Source organism: Lissotriton vulgaris, chromosome 7, assembly GCF_964263255.1.
Source record: "Lissotriton vulgaris chromosome 7, aLisVul1.2, whole genome shotgun sequence".
Lineage (NCBI taxonomy): Eukaryota > Metazoa > Chordata > Amphibia > Caudata > Salamandridae > Lissotriton > Lissotriton vulgaris.
The window spans coordinates 433,793,653-433,808,231 of NC_141695.1; the positions used below are offsets into that span (position 1 = coordinate 433,793,653).

General features: G+C 48.7%; 1 protein-coding gene across 1 annotated transcript in view; it reads right to left on the reverse strand.

Moving 5' to 3' along the window:
• Positions 1–14,579, reverse strand: part of ATG12 (autophagy related 12) — a 107,718-nt gene that overhangs the window by 58,567 nt on the left and 34,572 nt on the right. The window contains exon 2 of the mRNA XM_086928702.1: positions 3,671–3,807. Coding sequence (XP_086784828.1) covers positions 3,671–3,807 — 137 coding nt within the window. The remainder of the gene's footprint in view (positions 1–3,670; positions 3,808–14,579) is intronic.

Here is a 14,579-nt window from a genome sequence, read left to right on the forward strand (position 1 = left end):
CACAGCCCACACAGCTCTCACAGCCCACACAGCTCTCACAGCTCTCACAGCTCTCACAGCCCACACAGCTCTCACAGCCCACACAGCTCTCACAGCTCTCACAGCCCTCACAGCCCTCACAGCCCTCACAGCCCACACAGCCCACACAGCTCTCACAGCCCACACAGCTCTCACAGCCCACACAGCTCACAGCCCACACAGCTCTCACAGCCCACACAGCTCTCACAGCCCACACAGCTCTCACAGCCCACACAGCTCTCACAGCCCACACAGCTCTCACAGCCCACACAGCTCTCACAGCCCACACAGCTCTCACAGCCCACACAGCTCTCACAGCCCACACAGCTCTCACAGCCCACACAGCTCTCACAGCCCACACAGCTCTCACAGCCCACACAGCTCTCACAGCCCACACAGCTCTCACAGCCCACACAGCCCACACAGCTCTCACAGCCCACACAGCCCACACAGCTCTCACAGCTCTCACAGCCCACACAGCTCTTACAGCCATCCGCCCACACAGCTGTCACAGCACAGCAGTTGCTCTCAGTGCAAGTGTGCACTGAGCTCTCAGTGCAAGTGTGCACTGAAGCAGGTACTGTAGTAGAATTGGCATATACCATGTACTGCACTGTGACATTTACACAGCACTTCATCCCCGGGCTGTGGAGCGCTCTGGTGTGCACGGAGACCCTAGGTGCAAAGGTTTAAGATGGCGTGGGTTCGAGCGTGACCAGTGCCTGTGATGCTGGGTGACGCGTGTGAGGTCTGGAGATGGGGACTCTGCGCAAGCGCAGATCGGCCCTCTTACGTGGCTGGTTATAATATACTACTTTGCACAAGCGCAGACATGCCCTGCCTCTTACATGGCTGCGCAGCCAAGTTTTAATGTGCTCCAGTTTTTTTTGCTGTTTGCAAAGTCCTCTTATTCCTGCTGGCACGGAGTGGCGCATCTTCGGCGTTTCACCCTGTGCGAGATTTGTTGAAGGAAGGAACAGATAGGAGAGGGGCTGCTCCATGACACTGTGGTTGCCTTGACAGTGGTTGCTCACTTTTTTTTGCTGGCTGACATTGCAGCACGCACACAGAAAGACGGACCTTAGACACTGCTGCACACAGACAGACAGAGACTGCAGGCACACAGATAGACGGACATTGGAGGCACACAGACAGACAGACGGACCTCGGACACTGCAGACACACAGACAGGCTGACACTGCACACACACAGACAGACGGACACTGCAGGCACACAGACAGACGGACCACGGACACTGCAGGCAGGCAGACAGCCGATCACCGCAGGCACACAGATAGACGGACATTGCAATCAGACAGATGGACACTGCAGGCGCACAGACAGCGGGACACTACAGGCACACAGACAGACGGACACTACAGGCACACAGACAGATGGACACTACAGGCACACAGACAGGCACCGTATCCTGGCCGGTTGACATTGTAAACCTAGACACAAGGGTTGTTTCTTATTCCTGCTGGCACGGAGTGGCGCATCTACGGCGTTTCACCCGGTGCGAGATTTGTTGAAGGAAGGAACAGATAGGAGAGGGGATGCTCCATGACACTGTGGTTGCCTTGACAGTAGGTGCTCACTTTTTTTTGCTAGGGGAACGAACAGACAGGCTGACATTGCAGCACACACACAGAAAGACGGACGTTAGACACTGCAGGCACACAGACAGACAGAGACTGCAGGCACACAGATAGACGGACACTGGAGGCACACAGACAGACGGACCTCGGACACTGCAGACACACAGACAGGCTGACACTGCACGCACACAGACAGACGGACACTGCAGGCACACAGACAGACAGAGACTGCAGGCACACAGATAGACGGACACTGGAGGCACACACACAGACAGACGGACCTCGGACACTGCAGACACACAGACAGGCTGACACTGCACGCACACAGACAGACGGACACTGCAGGCACACACACAGACAGACGGACCACGGACACTGCAGGCAGGCAGACAGCCGATCACCGCAGGCACACAGACAGACGGACATTGCAATCAGTTTCGTCTGAATTAGATCAGAGCTGTGGGAAACGGCACCTCCCAAACACACTCACGCACACACGCGGGGCGGGCAGCTGTGCTCCACTATTAAGGGCATCTCGCAGGAGTTAACTGCGAACTTAATTACTGCGAACTTAATTACTGTCTAACTCACCACAAGATGCGTGGCAGCATTTACCGTCTCCAGCGCCTACGATTAAAAGGCTCCACCGGCCATAAACTATTCTTGGAGAGGGCGACGCGCACAATGATGGCGGCATCCCTAACTCAATTAAAACGCGAATTTCTCGACCATAATCATTTTCAAACCTACTATTCACATAATACCCACCCGTCCTAGAACCAACGGAAGAAAGCATTGAGCCCCTTCCTGTGCTAATTAAAGTGTTCCGTCCGTACCGGAAGGGGCTGAGATGCTCGGTCAAACTAAAAAAAAACGTGCTACCGGAGGGCGGTTCTTCATGTCCACAAAATTCAGACCAGCGATCACACAAGTTCCCTTTGATCGGCTTTACAAGACCAAAGAGTGCCATCAACCCCTCACCATTGCGAAACCCGGACGAAATGGCAGAGCACGCTTTGGATCCCGCCTCCCCATGCTGTCGAAAAGACAAAGAAGAAAGACTAGCACTGCATAGACAAACAAACGAACACATTTTTTGTGTACTCTGCACGCCCCACCCCTTCCTCCTTAACAAACAACAAGATAGAAGCAGTTTACTTGGTGAATGGGGTTCAAAGTGGGGAGATTTGCACATCAAAAGAAAGTCGGGGCTTGTGTGAAACCAAACAATATTATGGACCTCAGAGGATACAAAGCGAGGCAGACGGAGAGTGAAAGGGGAGGGGGGGCGGGAACGGGCACACGGGGAGGGGGGCTGAACGTCAGAGGATACAAAGCGAGGCAGACGGAGAGTGAAAGGGGAGGGGGCGGGAACGGGCACACGAGGAGGGGGGCTGAACGTCAGAGGATACAAAGCGAGGCAGACGGAGAGTGAAAGGGGAGGGGGGCGGGAACGGGCACACAGGGAGGGGGGCTGAACGTCAGAGGATCGGCTCAATGCCGGAACAGATTCGGGGGCGTTCCCGGCTTTTGGCTGACGTCGCGTGACGTAGCCAAAAGCCAAAAATTCTCAGGAATGCCCCCGAATCTGGTCCGGCCATGACGGACGCCTCTCTGTTCCAATGGCTAGCCTCCATTTATGGAGCTAGCCAATGAAACAGAGGGCGGATTCCAGAGCCACATACTGTAACTCAATAGATTTCTCCTGCGCAAAAGCTGCTTGCGCAGCTTTTTTGCAGCCGAAACCTAAAAAGTGATGGAATGATTGAATTCTTCTCAGTCACTAGTAATTACTCGGGCCTCAGCCCAGTCCATTGTTATTTTGCACACCATGTTAACTCAAACTCAAAAAGCCTCGGGCATTAGCTAGCATCAAGTAACATGTTCCCCATATTTCTGTTTCCACAATACATTCACCATATCTAGCAGAGCTCTTGTGTCAAGTCAATTTGATTGTAGATGGGCATCAGAGAAAAGTATGTACTCACACCACAAGGGAAAAGAGAGAAACAAAAAAGTGTAAAATGACACGACAGAAGACTTGGGTTGCTTACCAGCTGTTCTGATGGCTCTAGTTTGAGGAATTTCTTGATGAAATCCATGAGCCACTGGATACGCCGTGAAGGCTCTATCGTCCACTTCTTGGTCTTCATGATTGGTGTGTCACCCACAGCTTTCAACAATACGCTGACTGGAAAAAAACAGAGAGGACATCCATGAAAAAGTAGGCCCAGGAAAGAGACCGAACAATAAAAATTGCATGTTAAACCTGTGTCTTCCATCAAGACGTGAAAAGAAACTGCCCTAGCAGCAGCCACCCACAGGATGTGAAATGCTTGAGCACAAGAACTAGAGTTCACTGCTGGATGCTCTCTATGTGGGGATAAAAATATGGCAAATCTAACCCCATATTTTCTATATATTGGTCCATATTCTCTGGCTGGTTCTAAAAGAAAACAAGTTAGTACGTCAGTGGATTAGTTATCCGAATCTATAAAAGGGAAAAACGCTGAATGAACGAGTTTCATTTACAGGTGCTCAATTCCCCATGTTCTTTCATCACAGGTGATTAACCCGCCCATGCTACTGAATTAAGTTTGATCTTGGATTTTACTACCATACCTTTCTGATTCGGATACATTCCCCAACTGGCACTTTTAACCGATTATGAAGATTTATTGCAACCTGCCTGTATTTTCGGAGAAATTCCTTTTTCTGGAATGCACTTGTCTTATGAACATTTCCATTCACTTATCACACATTGAAGTCTGCGAATCCTCATCAATAAGGACCCACCATTACTGTTCTCTGATATATTGTCCAGAGGGTGGTCTCACGGATTGATTCTTTTGGGAGACCAAACTCCGACAACTCTTGCACATCAGCCCTTGAAATATGTATTCAGTACGGCAGAACTCTTAATACAAAAACGTTATAATTGGGTTAACTGGCAATTACACGACTCAAGGTCCCATTGATGAACTGTAGTGTCATAACAATTGCCGTGACCTTGTTGATGTGTGTTTTCTATTGTGACCCTCATATTACCAGTATAAATGCTAGTACATGGATGCTATTTATTATTGAAAAAAAGAAATATGGAAAATACATAAAAACTTTTGTGTAAATTAGTATTGAAAAAACACGTTTTCTTTATTAAAATTATTGTTTTTCTATAACTGACTCAGAGTAGGTTATTCTGTTTAGTCGTCGTTTCTACACAGTATGCAATGTAATTCGTTAATGATTAGACTATTGATGACTAAGCAACTCATTTTAAAGACTTAATTACGTCAAGCAAACCAATCAAGACCACCTTTAATTACATTGCTCTCACATAGTATTGCAGTGCCCTTCAATTTAGATAATAGGAACACAATTCTGCTGCGCCATCCCAATCAAGTTTAGATACTGCTGTCACACAATATTGCTTAATTATCAAAGTTCCACTCTCTGGCTAAAATACCACAGCAACATCAAAGAAACACAACACTTAGGGGCTCATTACGATGGCGGGTGGATCGTTACGGTGTTTGGGACAACCCCCCCAGTCATGCGGCGGTCCCACCACTGCAGGGTATTTGACATTGTGGACGATGCTGCTGGCTGCAGCACCATACGCAATGTCAAAATGTAATGCTGTGCACCATGAGGTGTGAAATGCAGGGGGGGTAACCTGGGTACCCCCCCAGTGAAGCAACACTTCCCGCCCCAAGACAAGGGGGGCCCGCAATGGGCCCCAAACCCCATCTACGCCAGCCTTTCCATGGCTGTTTCACTGTCATGGAAAGGCTGGCTGACACCAGCATTGTAATCTGGCGGGTGGTGCCATTTCCCCGGTCCTGTCCGCTCCGCCAGGCAATCTTAACGATTGCCTGTGGCGGAAGCTTGGCGGGCAGTCTTTGCACCCGCTACGCTTGCGGAACAATTCCCCCCACCATCGTAATGTGGCAGGGGAAATTGGCAATCAGATGGCGGAGGGCCCGCCACCGCACGGCTGGCAATGGCTTGTCTTTCGCCATCCTAATGACCTCCTTAGTTCTTAAGAAAGTACTGTATTTGCAAAAAACACACATTTCAACAGTAGACAGGGTAATTTGCTAGTCATAACATATACAACAGAAATGGTAAGCAACAGGTGACCTGGCAGTCGGGCATACTTTCTCCTGCATCCGCAGACAATTACTGCCTATCGCCTCAAAGGACAGCATTCCATCGATCAACTTGTTTTTGCTAATGTCAGCAATTTCCTCAATGGCTCAGACGACTGGTTGTCTCTCTACCAAACCTGGGTAACAAGAGGTGCAGAAACTTAAGGTTGTTGCTGCAACTCGAACACCTGCTTTAGCAATGGCAGGTCAGGCCTTTTTGTGCAGGCAGCAGCATTCTGCTATGAGTAATACGGCAATAGAATTTGGGATCTGTAGAACCCTGAAGCGCAGCATAGACTGGTCTTAGGAAAAGGAATTAGTTACTTACCTGTACACTATAGTTCTCCAGTATTATCTTTCATAGATTCACATGCTTGTATCTTCCCCGTCGTCATGGTGGGAGTCTCACGGTAACAGAATGACCAAGCAGTATCATAGAGAAGAAAAACTGCATAGAAAATCCCCATAGGGGCTGTATTATTTGGTAACCAGACCATTTCTTTGTTTTGGTCCAAAAGCTAGCCAATCAGAATTGCTGCCCTGCCCTCACACTCCCCAGCAGCAGCTTCCTGCCTCAGATTTCCGTCCCCGAGTGAGAGACAAGGATAAATTCCGAGAACAAGATCTGCCTGAGAAACGGGGAGGCGGGCGGGCGCATGTGAATCTATGAAAGATAATACTGGAGAACTATAGTGTACAGGTAAGTAACTAATTCCTTCTCCAGTATTACATCTTTCATAGATTCACATGCTTGTATCAGAGTAGTAAGCAGTGCTCACCATATCCGTAGCGTTTCCAGGACAGAACCTAGAAGGAAGCTCTGCCGCCAAGCCATGACATAATAATAGCTATGAAAAACATCAGCAATACGATAAATGCATGTAATAACACATCAAAGTACTGTATAGCAAAAAACAATATGCCATTAGGCCATACCTTACTGGAATAGACGCTTCAGAACAGCCTGACCCACTGCCGTGTCCTCCTTCCACGCAGTGTCCAGACAGTAGTGCTTTGTAAATGAGTGGACACTCTTCCACGTTGCTGCCCTGCAGATATCTGGCAGTGCCACTCCTGCGAACAAGGCCATCGAGGTTGCCATCTTCCTCGTTGAATGCGCTTGCACTTTAGAATGTAGCGGCTTCCCCGCTTTGTCATGACATTTCAGGATAGCTGAGGATATCCATCTAGCAATACTCAGTCTCGACAATGGAAGACCTTTTCTCTGCCCTTCAAATGCGATGAACAATTGCTTGGACTTACGGAACGGCTTTGTCCTCTCAATGTAGAACTTTAGGCATCTTGAAATGTCTAGAGAGTGTAAGGCTCTTTCTGCATCCGATGAGGGCTTGCTGAAGAAAGTAGGTAGAATAATGGGTTCGTTCAGGTGAAAAGACGTCGCCACCTTGGGAATAAAGGTAGGATTAGTTCTCAATATAACCCTGTCCTGACGGAATTGTAAGAAGGGTTCCTCCGCCGAAAAGGCCTGGATTTCGCTAACCCTCCTTGCAGATGTTAAGGCGAGAAGGAGGGCTGTTTTCCAGGACAGGAACTGCAAGTCTGTCTTATGTATGGGCTCAAAGGGTGGCCTCATAAGCTGCGATAGCACTGTATTCAGATGCCACGGAACAGGTGGTCGTCGGATGGGTGGAAAGACTCTAAAGAGTCCTTTAATAAATTCCTTTATTACTCTGGACGACCAGAGAGATGGTTCGTTTGGCTTTCGCCTGAATCGCGATATTGCTGCTAAGTGCACCTTGACTGAAGCATGCGAAAGGCCTGACTTTGATAGTAAGAGCAGGTAAGGCAGGATACCTTCAGGCTGAACCTCAAAGGGATGCAAGCTTTGACTGTTGCACCAGTGGCAGAACCGGGTCCATTTTGCTGTATATGTTTTGTTCGTGGATACAGCTCTCGCTTGTGAGAGGATATGCCTGCACTCTTGCGAAATGTTTAGATCCTGAAATTCACGCTCGTGAGGTTCCATGCGGACAACTTCAGAGAGCGTAGATCCGGATGCAGAATCTGGCCTTTCTCCATGGAGATGAGGTCTTGAAATGTCGGAAGCTGAATCTTGTCGCCCCTCGACAATTGAAGGAGGTCTGAAAACCACGCCTGTCTTGGCCAGGCTGGAGCAATCAGTATGATCCGGCACGGTTCCAGTCTCATCTTGCGCAGTATGCGCGGAATCAACGGGAACGGAGGGAACGCGTATGCAAACCTTCCTGTCCAGTTCATGAGGAATGCATCTCCCATGGATCCCTGTTGACGGTACCTTGACGCAAAGTGAGTGCACTTTGAATTGGTTTGAGTCGCGAACAAATCTAATGTGGGAGTGCCCCACCTTTGGAACAGAATGCAAATCTGAGTGTCGTGAAGTTCCCACTCGTGTGTCGCATTGGGAGTGCGGCTCAGGGCGTCCGCCCGAGTGTTGAGGACTCCCTGTATATGCTGGACTTGGATCGAGATTTCGTTGGATATGAGCCACTTCCAGATCCTTTGCGCCAGCGCTGACAGCTGTTTGGATCTCGTCCCGCCCTGTTTCAGCAGGTAAAACATGGACGTGGTGCTGTCTGTTTGAATAAGTACTGACGACTGACGTATTCTGGGAAGGAAAGCTTGAAGCCCTAGGAATACTGCCTTGAGCTCCAACATGTTTATGTGAAGCTGAGCTTCCCAATCTGACCAAAGGCCTTGAATCTCCAGTTCTTGAAGATGCGCGCCCCATCCTTTCAGTGAAGCGTCCGTCGTCATCACGAAGTCGTGATCCCGAGGAATGAAGCTCAGTCCCTGGTTTAGGTTTTTTAGGATCTTCCACCATGACATGGCCACCTTCATACTGGTCGTGATGGTAATGCGATCCTCGAAGGTTCCGCTGGCCTGTACCCACTGCTCGTCGAGTTGTTCCTGCAAAGGTCTCATCCTTAGACGACAGTTTGGTACCAACGGGATGCAGGATGACATCATCCCCAACATGGACTTGTAAATTCTCACGGAAGTGGACTTTTTTGCTTGTAGAGAAGTCGTCAGTCCTCTGATCTTTCTGATCCGATCTTTGGAAGGGTAGGCTTTGCCCTCTTTGGTGCATATCCATGCCCCTAAGAATTGTATGCCCTGGGCCGGAGTCAGCGAGGACTTCTCCAAGTTTGTTCTCAGGCCTAATCGCTGAAACAACCGGACGCAGTTTTGTAGAGCTTCCGCTGCGTCCCTGAAAGATGGACCTGTCACCAGCCAGTCGTCCAGGTATGGGTAAATGTAATGGCCCTGTAGCCTTAAGTGGGCCGCCACCGGGGCCATGCATTTGGTGAATACCCTCGGGGCCGATTTGAGTCCGAACGGCAGGACTCTGAACTGGAAGTGGCGACTCTCCACAGCAAACCTCAAATACTTCCTGTGCTTCCGATGGATGGGAATATGGAAGTACGCATCCATGAGATCCAAGGACGCTAAGTAGTCCTTGCCCTTTAACATGAGCAAGATCTCCTGCAACGACAACATTCTGAAGGGTATCTTTTTTATGTAATGATTGAGATCCCTCAGGTCCAATACCTGTCTCCATTTCTGGGCCTGCTTCTTTTTGATGAGGAAGAAATGTGAATAGAAGCCTCTCCCTCTGAGATGCTGTGGTACTTCCTCTATGGCTCCCTTTTGTAGGAGCGAGAGAACTTCCATCTGCATTTCCTTGCGATGATGGTTGGGCCTGAGCACTGGAGGGTGGTCCGGTGGTATTTCCACAAATTCCAGTGTGTGGCCCCTGCTGATGACGTCCAGGACCCATTTGTCCGATGTTATGGACATCCAGTTGGCGTAGTATTGAGACAGATAGTGGTCGTCGTCCGGGATCTGTAGTGTGGGGAGCGCCTGCCTGAAATCATTGACGTCTATTAGACTGCTGATTTTTCCCCCTGGCGTTGGATTTACCTCTGGACTGTTGTTGGTAAGAGGAGTTGGAGGATCTGTACTGATTGTTGGAGTTAAACTGACGATATCCCTGCTGACTGTACGGCTGATATCTGTTAGATTGAAAAGAGGATCGTTGGTTAAATTGTCCTCTTGCACCCCTCTTCCGAAAGGACTGAAACCTTCCCTGCTGGAGAGATCCCAGCGCTCTACCCGTATCAGTGTCTGACTTTATGCCTTGCAATGCCTCATCGATATGCTTCCCAAACAGGTTCTCACCGTCGAAGGGCATATCGACAATCTTCGCCTGCACTTCTGGTCGAAAAGAAGTCGCCTTTAGCCAGCCCTGTCTGCGAAGCGAGACCGCCCCTGCCATTTGCCTGAAGCCTAGGGACGAAACATCCATGGCGATGTCGATAGACTCAGCTGCTGATTTTGCTCCTTCCTTGAGAAGGGCTGCCGCTTCTTCCTTTCGATCCTCAGGAAGCGCCGACAAGATGGGGGCCAGATCTGACCATATTTGCCTGTTGTAGCGGCCGAGCAGAGCCATCGCATTTGCCGCTTTGATGGTAGAGGCTGCCATGACCGCAAACCTCTTACCCGCTCCATCCATTCTCCTCCCTTCCTTGTCTGGTGGCACTAGTGATGTAGCCACCGGGTTTTTTGAGTTTCTTTGCGCCGCCTGTGTCACCACCGATTCCGGCCTGGGATGACCAATGAGGCAGGCTGACGTAGATTCTGGAGCTCTGTATTTCTTTTCGATTCGCGGAACTGAAACCGCTATGGAGGCTGGTGTTTTTAGAATCTTGAGGCCCTCCTCCCATAAATGCGGGATAATAGGTATTGAGCGGAGTGACTTCTTGTTATCATCCTTGAAATCGTACAAGAAACAATCCGTTTCCTGTACGTCCACATCCAGACTGAATCTCTTGGCCGCCCTTTCCATGATATCATGGAAGCCTCCGATGTCCTGAGGAGGGGAGGTAGATTTGAGTGGTTCAGGCGATGCAGCTGAAGGCAAAACGTACTCGTCCCATTCCTTGCCCGAGGCATCATGGACTAGCTCTCCATCTTCGGGCTCTTCATCGTCATCAGAGTCCGTTAGGTCATCCCTAATAGTAACCACCTGCGGAGATTGAACTCCCCGATCTTGAGGGGCAGGTGCCTGTTTGGGTGTCTGCGTGGGAGGCGTGAGCGTAACTGGCTGCGATGAGTTCGCCTCCGGGAAGCGACGATAGTAGTCGTTCAGCATCAGTCTAAGGTCAGACACAAGGGTGAGGGGTATGGAAACTGTCTCCTGACGTTCTTCCTCCCGTGAGTCCTCGTGCTGCTCCTCTTCATCTTCATAGGCACCAGATTCCTGGAATGATTCATATCTGTCAGATTGTGGCCTGTCCTTGAAGGAAAAGGTTTCCTCCTCATCCGTATCCTGGCTTTTTATTTGAAGCTGAGAGGGGCTGTAGGCAGCACCTGAGGACTCCTCTCCCTCCGAATCCTGCTCCAACAGCGATGTTGGCGGCAATGGAGAAATCTTTGTCCAAGAGGTGAATTCCGCGGACTTACTGATGGTAGCCGAACCTCTTGTCGACTGAAAAGAGCGTATGGAGATCATGGTCTTTGATTGAGGAGAACTGTAGGCTTTAGCTGTTGAAAGTAAGATTTTCGTCGCCGGAACCACCGTCGACGGGACCACCGTCGACGGGACCATCGTCGACGGGACCATCGTCGACGGGACCATCGTCGACGGGACCTTCGTCGACGGGACCTTCGTCGACGGGACCTTCGTCGACGGGACCTTCGTCGACGGGACCTTCGTCGACGGGACCTTCGTCGACGGAACCTTCGTCGACGGAACCTTCGTCGACGGGACCTTCGTCGACGGAGCCTTCGTCGACGGGACCCCCGTCGACATTCGAGACATCGAACCTGTCGTCGACGAAGTCGTCGTCGTCGTCGTCGTCGACGGGCCTGACAGAGACATCTTACTCATCGATGTCGTTGCCGTAGACGTCGTGGTCGTCGACGCAGCCTTAGATGAAGCTGAAGATGACTGAATCGAAGGTTTCACCACAGACTTATGAGCAGAAACCATCGAACTGGTAGAAGGTGCAGATCCAGGACCTTTAAGACTAGACTGCTTCCCCAGAGGAGTAATAGGAAGAGATGATGTCGATTTTTCTTCAGATTTACCCCTTTTAGGCTCCACTTTCTCCACAGAAACAGAGGCCTTCCTTTTCTTGGGAGTGGGGTGAGAAGATTCTTCCTCAGAATCTGTGCCTGGAGTGGCCTTCTTCTTCTGAAGCCACAACAGTAATCTTGCCTCCCTGTCACGCTTAGTTTTGTCAGAAAATTTTCTACAAAGCTTACAGGACTTCACCAGGTGTTCAGGGTAGAGGCAATAAAGGCAGTCCTCATGTGGGTCCTCAGAGAAGAGTCTGGCCTTCCCACAGGATCTGCATGGCCTGAACAGCCTCTTCTTAGAGCTTTCAGCCATTTTAAGCAAAAAGATTACACACAATACCTCAAGGTAGAAGGCGGTAAACAGATTCCCAAAGGGTCAAAAGTTCACACAGGAAACAGAAGAAAACTGAGCAGAGCTCAGGGAGACTCCTTTCTCACACGAAGGCGGTTGGAAATCTGAGGCAGGAAGCTGCTGCTGGGGAGTGTGAGGGCAGGGCAGCAATTCTGATTGGCTAGCTTTTGGACCAAAACAAAGAAATGGTCTGGTTACCAAATAATACAGCCCCTATGGGGATTTTCTATGCAGTTTTTCTTCTCTATGATACTGCTTGGTCATTCTGTTACCGTGAGACTCCCACCATGACGACGGGGAAGATACAAGCATGTGAATCTATGAAAGATGTAATACTGGAGAATTCCCACTTTCTGACAGTATGGATAGGTAGTGGCAAGAGTGGAGAGATAGTAGGGGAGGGGGGTATAGTACAAAGAGAAGAAAAATAACTCACCTCCAATTACATGCACTATATAAAGAGACAAATACAAATGTTAATAAAACAGAAAAAATATATAGAATTAATCAAATGTTTGTCTTTACTCATACATTCATAATCATATTCCATATTTTAGAACGTAGTAAATTATCCATTATGCTTTAATAGGAGAAAAGTCTCATCCTCACAGACTAAAACTGATCATACGCACAGACTTCATACACACATACCACTTATATCTAACACATCACCCAAATATTCATTATACCGTGCCTCAAGGACATAGAACTAACCAGGATCCCAAAAAAACGGCGGCACAAGCTTTTCTAATTTTTGGCATCTTAAATCTTGCTCGCTTGCGGGATTGATTACTATCCTGTTTCATTTTGCAGCCCGAGGAGTACTGTATCCACATTTCATTTTCTGAGAAGGTGAATATTTGATGCCAATATAGTGCTGTTAGCAGTCTGTGGGAAGTCTTCTGGCCAATTTGAGGATATTGATTCTGACCATTCTGCATCCATCTGATCTGTGAAGGAGTATTGTTGGACTTTCTCAGTTAGAGCAGAGAACCAGTGGACTGCGGCTCCCTTTTCTTCCCTGTGTTTTTATATTGTTTTGGAACTTCTATATTGTGCCCTGAAAGTATGTGGTTAGCTGGCCACTTTAAACCGAAACATGCATCGGCACCTGCGCTACTGCTTCTCTGACAAGCTAATGGTACACCATGTACTCAGACAACATAGAGAACCACGTCATAAAGTGTATGAATAACCACACTATAAATTGTACGAGTATATGCCCTACAGAGACCTGTAAATGTTTGTCAGGCCATTAATTTGTTAGACTGTATAATAATTAAACAATTCTTTTTTTAGGAGGCTTTGTATCTGGAGACAATGTATTTCCTTGGATCCTGGTTGGTTCTATGCCATTGAGGCACGGAACAAGACAGTTTTAATGAGTCTTTGGATAATGTGTTAGGTATGAGTGGTAGGTATGAAGTTTGTAAGTATGATGAACTTTAGTCTGCGAGGGGGAAATGGTTCTCTTTTGCTAAAGCATCATAGATAATTTACTATATTCTAAAATATTGATTATAAACTTATAATGACATACATTTGATGTATTCTATATGAAAACCTTTCTGTGCTATCAACATTTGTATTGGAATCTTTATAGAAAGCATGTAATTGGAGGGGTATTGCTTTCTTGTCTTTGTACTTTAGTCCCTGTCCCGCCCCACCGTAAGTTTACTTGGGGAACTCTTTGCATTGTTTGAGAGAACGGGGTGGGGCAAAGGGCAGTTCTAGTGAGAGGTAGGCAAAAGGGCAGCACAGCACGAGGAAAGCTCCCTCGTTCATTGAAAAACAGGTATACAGTTTAGGATGCACCCAAAAAATAACAAATACACACAAACATGTGTCCTTATTCTCATCTCTCGTAGGTGGACATGGCACAAATAACATGAATATCAAGTGTACAGAGAATTCTTGGTTTCGTGACAGCAAATCCCAGCCTCTAAGGCAAGTGTAAACTGATGCTGCCTGTTGTACAAAGCTAGCACTCCTAGTAGGCAACTGCACTCTTCCTTCCAGCTCTAAGCACGTTGTTCCAGGGGATAGAAAAACAAGCATTGGGGGGCGTGGCTTGGACGGCAGTGTGAATGGCCGCCTAACCTCGAGCTCCGCAACTCGGGAGAGCGACTCCATCAGTTCCCTGCTGATCCACCGTCCTAATCGGCAGAAAAAGCGGCGGACCTAATGCCTCATACCTTGCGGAGCCCTCCGGTGCCTTGATCTCTACTTTTGATGCACTCAGCGAGGACTTTTGTCACCTTTTGGAGCGCCCACGCACCGACATCGGTACTCCTCAAAATGGCGACGCTCCGTCACGTCGGCAATGCCTGACGGTCTCCTCGGACTCTTTCACCCGGCCACAACTGATCAAAACCAACA